General features: G+C 37.3%; 1 protein-coding gene across 1 annotated transcript; it reads left to right on the top strand.

Annotated features, from left to right (window-relative positions):
• Window positions 1–5,395: 5,395 nt before the first annotated feature.
• On the top strand, window positions 5,396–7,638 carry LOC127654684 (uncharacterized). The gene is made up of 3 exons (XM_052141955.1): window positions 5,396–5,457; window positions 5,614–5,726; window positions 7,359–7,638. Exons 1-3 carry the CDS (start codon window positions 5,402–5,404, stop codon window positions 7,493–7,495), a joined length of 306 nt encoding a protein of 101 aa, XP_051997915.1. The 5' UTR covers window positions 5,396–5,401; the 3' UTR covers window positions 7,496–7,638.

Below are 7,638 nucleotides of genomic sequence, written 5' to 3'. Positions count from 1 at the left end.
ATGAGCATCAGCACTGGACAGTTCCACCTTCTGTCTGCTTGCGGAAAGTCTAATGGGCCGGTCTTTCTTAAGGGCGCTTTTTCTATCCAACAGCGCCTCGCCGCAGAGCTGTGCGTAAATGCAAAACAATGAACTAAAATCATATAAAGGTATTAGCACCGTTGCTCTGCATCGTTCATTTCATTCATATAGCTCTTGTCAATTTTTTCTGAACTGATGAAATTGTTCTGTTCTGTTTAATTTCTTTGAATTGCAATTCAGTAAATTCCTCTTCCTGTCATTCCATGTTAACAGTAAGTGTGGCCAGTCCAAGCAATAATCCAAATCATGAATTTAAATGCAGACACTGTTAATTCACTCATTTATTTCAACACTGATTGGAAAAACAATGACAATAAAAACTGTGAATCAAATGTTGAAATGGGAAAAGCAGACAATTTATGATAATCTATGATAGACTCCCTGATATCTCATAGTCCTACACCATGGGGCCCCATCTGTAGGTACCATTAAACAATCATTTGGGAAATCTATATCAATCAACTGAACAAGCAATTATGAAATGTCTAAACAGATAAAACAACAATAACAACAGCAATCTGGTAATCAAATATTCAGCCACTAATATATACAGAAATGTTGATCAAACTGGAAACAGTTCTAATAGGTAAATCGAAGCAGTTGATAATAAAAAAAAAATTAAATCTGCAATTTGCCTCTTCTATTATTGGACACTCAGTCTTCTGCCAGTCGTTGCTTATGCCTGACTGATTTTGTTTTTATTAACTGACTTTTTTTAAAATTATATTTGAATCCATGTTCAGACATAACACCATTAATTTTAACTTGATTTATAGATTTCTCAACAACAGTTATTAAAGATAACAGATCGCCTCACATATTGTTTCCACTGTGTGTCTTAAGCCATCTATACACAGCAAAGGTGGCACAGAAGCTGCATCTGAGGTGGTATTTTTTTACATTTACACTACTCAGAGCAGGCTCACTGAAAAAAGGGAAAGCAGCTGTAACATCTGAGGTTGATACCCATCCTACTAACCACCAGAGGGAGCCCTCTCCTGAACACTGATCATCACACATTCCTTCACTGCTAATTTCCTGTTTGCCACATGTATATATAGCCATGCATATCCATTGATCCTTGCAAAGTATTGCCTAACCCCTGTCTTACCGAGTATTTTCCATAGCCTGCTATTCATGTCTAACGTTATGACCATTGTTCCTGTTTCTTTGAAATGAGCTAAACATTGAGCCCTTGAACAGCTTTGTGAAGTCCACATATTTACCAAGATTGATCTGAGAAGCACCTACAATCTCATCGGAATTAGAGAAGAGGACGAGTGGAAAACTGCATTCAGTAGGGGGCACTATGAATACCAGGTCATGCCCTATGGGCTTGCTAACTCAATAGCTGTATTTCAATCTTTCATCAATGAAATCTTCCGTGAGTTCTCAACCAGTATGTCATTACATATATTGACGATATCCTCATCTATTCACAGAACAACACATCCAACACATCAAGACTGTACTTTCACGCCTCCAACAACACCAACTTTATGTCAAAGCTGAGAAATGTGAGTTACACACCACTCATACCAGGCGTAGAAATGGACACTTCCAAGATCCAGGCAGTTACAGAATGGCCGAAACCCAATACAATCAAAGAGCTCCAGTGATTTTGGGGTTTTGCCCTCTTTTACCATAGATTTATAAGAAACTAGAGTCTCATCGCAGCTCCTCTCACGTCACTACTCAAGGGTAAACCCAAAAAATTGCCATGGAGTGATGCAGCTCAAGAGGGTTTAATCTCTCTAAAAAACAACTTCCAGACCCTAACCTTCCATTCGTGGTGGAAGTTGATGTACTGTATCAGACTGTGGCATTGGAGCGGTTATATCACAACATCATGGCAACCCAGGCAAGTTTTATCCATGTGCTTTCTTTTCCAGGAAGTCAAATTAATTAGAGAGGAACTAAGATGTGCAGACATCTGTGTTTGATACACAACCTACCAACCACCAGAGGGAGCTCTCTCCCGAATACTGATCATCACACATTCCTTCACTGCTCATTTCCTGTTTGCCACATATATAGCCATATATAGCTATATGTATATATAGCCATGCATATCCATTCTTCCTTGTGAAGTATTACCAGCTAACCCCTGTCTTACCGAGCTTTTTCCATTGCCCACTATTCATGACTCACGTTATGACCATTGTGTCTGTTTCTCTGAAATGAGCTAATCAAACACAATTCTTTAGCATCTGGTCTCGACTTAATTTCAATATTTACAATCCATCTATGTTCACTTAATCCAATTGTGTTATGACCATGTGAATAATATTTGTTCCATCAATGTATTGCTGAAACCGAACAAGGGATGTCCAGATCCTTGCATGCTTTTCAAGGGACTGAATTGGGAAAAAACATTTTAAAGTTAAGTGGTATTTTGTTTTAAGTGTAGTAGAGTGGAGCTAATATTTAGTTTGAGGATGGATACATTTTTCCTGAAAAATCTGCATGTAGGCCTGTTGCTGTTGTAATGAATCTAATACTGAGCGATCTTCATTATAATGACATATTGGGGATCTGTAAACTAACTATGCTTGTTATACAGTATACACACACACACACACACACACACACACACACGCATCTCAGAGAGAGAGATAGTAATTTGAACAGATCAAACTCAAATTATGAATATAGAAATGTAAAAATAATGAAAATATTAAGTTTTACTTTTAAATATTAAACTAAATTATGAAATAAATGCTCTATCATGAAAACAATAAAGTTTAAGCTTGCTCTGATGATGCATTTTATTTACACAGAACCAAAGCAGTATCAGAACTGCCTTTAATACTAGCGGCTGAGGAGGTGGGTCAAAGCAGGCATCTTTAGTCTGGTTTATTTGCACCGTTGTATCCTTACACAGAAATTTGAGAAGGCACAGAGCAGCCTTGGATCGGCCTTGTAAAAACACATTTAGTGTGAAATGGTTGTGTTTCTTGTTTACTGTCTTCATGTTCCTCTTGTCAGCCCTTGCAAATGTGTAGTGCTTACTTTTGATATGGGTCTTTTGATCTTTCATGTATCTTGTCATTAATACTTTAATCTTTGAAGCATTTGTGTTCTGGATTAATTCATGTAGCTGTAGTTTCAATAAATACAAAAGCAACATCTAAAATGTTGTGGTGTTCCAGTAACTACTGAAAAAGTAGTAAAGGTTCAGATCATATAAGTGGATTATATAAAATGATCCTTTAATGCAGCAGGATAAAAGTGTATAATGCTGCTCTATGAAGGCTGTTGCACCTATTAAAGGCCAATCCCACAGAATGATGGCCATGGGCATGATATGCAAAGATGTTACAAATTACAACTTCTCTGCAGACCTTCTGGTGTACAATATGATGTCAATTATTTGAATAAAGTAATAGAGATTTGTGATATTTCTATATCACTGACAGTGATGGGTTTGTGGTTATAAAATGATGTGCATATTTATGTTGCACCAACTCTTCTCAGAGAAGCACTCAGGCTGTGTAATGTTGTTAAAGAATTCCACTTTTCATGTTCAGGAAATAGAGTTCTGTTTCTTTATTATTTTCTTGTATGTTTACTAAACTGCTTACAGTACAGTGGACAATGTAACCTACAAGTTTTCACATTGAAATATAAGGTAGTATATTATCATAACTAAATGCTTCTATGGACATTTCGGCCCAATTCCCCCTATGAAACCAAAACAAAGGTCTCATAGTGAGTTCATTGTCTCCATGCCAAAGCCACTGTCTCCTTGGCAACAGGCTGTAAACTCAAAGCTGCTTCAGGCAGAAAGATGCAATGAAGACAAAGCACTGACCCCTAAAAAGACAAAGACGTAAATACAGGAACTGTTTGCACATTTAACTGAAACACTTAAATCCAGAAACACTGGACAACAAACGGCTGGTGCAGGTGAGTCTTACTGGCTTAATGTAAATGACAGCAAGAGGCTTTTCGTTAACTTAAAATCAGTCATTCTTAATTTGACATCATCTGATTTGTCTTTGGAATCTCTGGTATGAGTTTTTCAGCTATCTATTATGACTAAGTGATTTTCTTCCTGTGACTTTAAAGCTGTTTTCATGTCTATGGTCATTTTTAATCTACAGTATGTATTATTTAGTTGCATTGGAACAAATCAATAAGAAAACATGCCAAAAAAAAAATGCATTATTTATTAAGGAATTTGTCAGCAAGAGCAAAATATTGCATATCTTATTCCAGCTCAAATAGAGCTGTAATGGGAATTTCTTTGTAAACACAAAACCGCATGGATGAAGAAAAGCTCTTTTTCATGTAGAGCTGAGAATACCAAGAAAGGCGTGATATTCATTACAGTAAGGTGACAAGAGTTTCACTGACACTAGTTTCTGTGCTTGTGGATCTACTAGAACACTGGAGCATGGGGACGCATGACAGAAGCAGATTTATTGGGCTGCTGTTGAAGGAAGATCTGGAGGCCGTGGCTCTGGGGCTGCAGCAAAGACTTTACTCCTGGGACGAAATTAACCTGCCTCATGATTCACAAGGCTCCACTCCGCTTATCTGTGTCTGCCAGAGGGGACTTACTATGGTATGTGACACCAGGGTTGATATGATCATCATTTTTGAAAAGCTAAGCTGATAGGTGACTTGTGTAGTGAAGCTGATAGGGGTGTAATGTACAGATTGATTGTGTGGACATTATATTTCTCTAATGACTTCTTACTTGTTCCTGTTTCATGGATGTATACGTTTCATTTAGCAATATCATAAACCTGTGTTCCTGGATATATGGCCAAATAATAATTAATGATCATTAGATCTTTTCATTGATGAAACCTCTTTCAACATATATTCTGGACATAGGTGATGCATTTCCTTCTAGAAAGAGCAGCAGATGCTACTCTATGTAACAACAATAACCACACAGCGCTTCATGTTAGTCAGCCAGCACTCCAGGGGGAGCTGCTGTTGGGCCTGATCATCAGAGATTTACCCCACCAGCAGCAGCTCTCAGAGGCAGCCTGGAGGGGAGACCTCTGCTGTCTACAGGACCTGATGGTGAGTGGCTCAGGCTAACATTTCCACTTGCCATTTTACTATTTGAAATATGATATCAACACTAGGTTCAGTCACAGCAGGTCCGACTCCATGGAGAGTTCTCTGATGGATCAGTATTGGCCATCTGACAGGTTGAGAGAACAAGATATATTTTTCTCTAGTCTTTTGTTGTGTGTGATAGGCCCAGACAGACTTGGTGGACCTCAATAAACAGAACAGAGATGGACTGACCCCTCTTATTCTGGCTGTAAGGGATGTGGATCTGTTTGAAGGACTGGAGATGCCATGGGAATATCAACCACTGGAAGTGGTGAAAGAACTTATGTCTCTTTCAGTGTAAGGAACTCCAGTGCACTTCATTTCATAACATCACAGATTATTTTGTAAGCATTCTGAAATCTTCTTGAACCAAGGTATTTGAAAGTCACAGGGTGAAATGGAGATCAAGATCTCATGATGAATCTTCACTAATTCACTTGTTCTTCTTTCCAGTGACACGAACATCACAGACCAAAGAGGTCACACAGCTCTGTGGTACATCTCTCAGATTAAGAGCTCTATAAAAGAAGAGCTTCTGAGAATAATGAATTCTTCAGCACAAGCAGGTAAATCGAATAGAATTACAATTTGCAATCTCGTTCCCATCATCAGGATCATTATCTAATCCACTTTTTTTTAAGGGGGGTTACAATGAAAATTGCTGCACATAGAGCAAAACTACAGGTACATTTCTGAAATCCGTAATCTAGATATGCATTGCACTGCTTAAATGTGCCGCTTATTCTAAAAAATAGTGTATTTTTCTACTATCAAAATTGAGATTTTAAGTTTATTCTTTTTATGGGTATAAATACAGGCACATTTCTAATTTCAACAGAATGTGTACTTTGTTAGACCTTTTTTTTTATAGCATGTGACCCACGTTTGGTTTTCGACCATTGAAAACTGTAACATTTAACAATTTATGCACAAAGCCACATTGAGAGACTCATATCTCTGGGATTTAACTATATAAGGTCATGAATAATATGAAGATACATTTGGGAAAATTTGTTCTGAACCAGAATCTAAAAGGATATTAAGATATATTTTATGGCAGAGGCTATTTGCATGTGTAAATAGCAAAATAAGCATCTTTGCACTAAGTGCAAATAGTGGCAGATACAATTTGCACCCTTATTTAAAAACTAACATACAGTATAGTGGCATCACTGCAGCGTGTTTATTGTGTTTATATATAATGAGTCCTACAGAGAACCTAAATCAACCCTTACACCTAACCCTAACATTCCCTTACAAATCTCCACCATTGTTTTACTAAAGTAACCATATTATCACCATTGTATTTTGTAGTCAAATCAGTCACCACAAAATTAAACATGTTACTATACTATCACCATATTGCTGTAGTAGTACAATGATTAATTGCATTAAAATATGGCTACTACAATATTACTATAGTAAAATCATGGCTAATTGTACCTGGCTCTAACCATTCTCTCAATTCCCAGACCTTCACTGTGACCAAATTACTACGAGGAAATGAAACTTCATATTCATTTTGTATTCATTATTATAAGTAGTGTTACAGGAAATATTAGGATGGAGACCAAAACAGGATGGGAAAAGGTGGGACAAAACGCGGATTAGAACCTGTGTATTCCACATGAAAATATGCACAATCGACTCAGTTGTTACCCACTACACCATTACAGTGGGGGTGCAGTTTGCTATAGCTGTGCTGTGTGCCAGGTGGTATTTACACCTAGTGCAAATAGTCACTCCGATACTTTGTACTTCTAGGGTTAAATGCATTCCAACTTTAAAAATAAATAACCCCCTTCCCATTTTTGGACTCGCACTATTGGCATATAGTGAAACAAGGGGCACTGAAGTCAGCTGATTTTAATAATAGACCTACACATTTATAAATAATGATGCTGCTACCTTACAAAGGTTATTTTTTGGAACTGTAGTTTTGATCCAAATCATTGGCGAATTGTCATTTTGACCCCCCTCTACAGAATAATGGAATCCTCCAAAAATATTGATTTAATATCTTAGCTTTCATCATCATTTATGTTTCTCATTCTTAAGAAATAAAGTGGGGAAGTTTCTTACATTTGGTTGATTTGACATGGAATAACCCACCATCTTTAAGAATATCAATTCATAAATAACTGTTTATGTTCTCAATAAAATGTACTTATTCAAAGTATTTTTATTGTATGTTTAAGAAACAACATTCATGTGCCTGGAGTGCTATTGGCCAGGGAGTCCAGACAAATTCCCCATCTGCTCTCCAGCACGTGGCTGTTGCACTCCAGTTTCAGCTAGGATGAAGGTCAGTGGTTCACATGCGTCTCACTCGTAAATGTGATGTCTCCCCACAGGAGTCCCTTTGAATAACGTGAACAAAAGTGGACAGACTTAATGACTGCTAACTATATAAAATTATAATAATAATAAAAAAAGCCTTTAATAGCATTCCATTTGGGTGAGCCTTGGTCACTGTAG

The sequence above is a fragment of the Xyrauchen texanus genome, chromosome 14 (genome assembly GCF_025860055.1).
Source record: "Xyrauchen texanus isolate HMW12.3.18 chromosome 14, RBS_HiC_50CHRs, whole genome shotgun sequence".
NCBI classification, from domain to species: Eukaryota; Metazoa; Chordata; class Actinopteri; order Cypriniformes; family Catostomidae; genus Xyrauchen; species Xyrauchen texanus.
The sequence above is the reverse complement of the archived record's forward strand: the minus strand, read 5'-3'. Positions and strand labels throughout refer to the sequence as shown.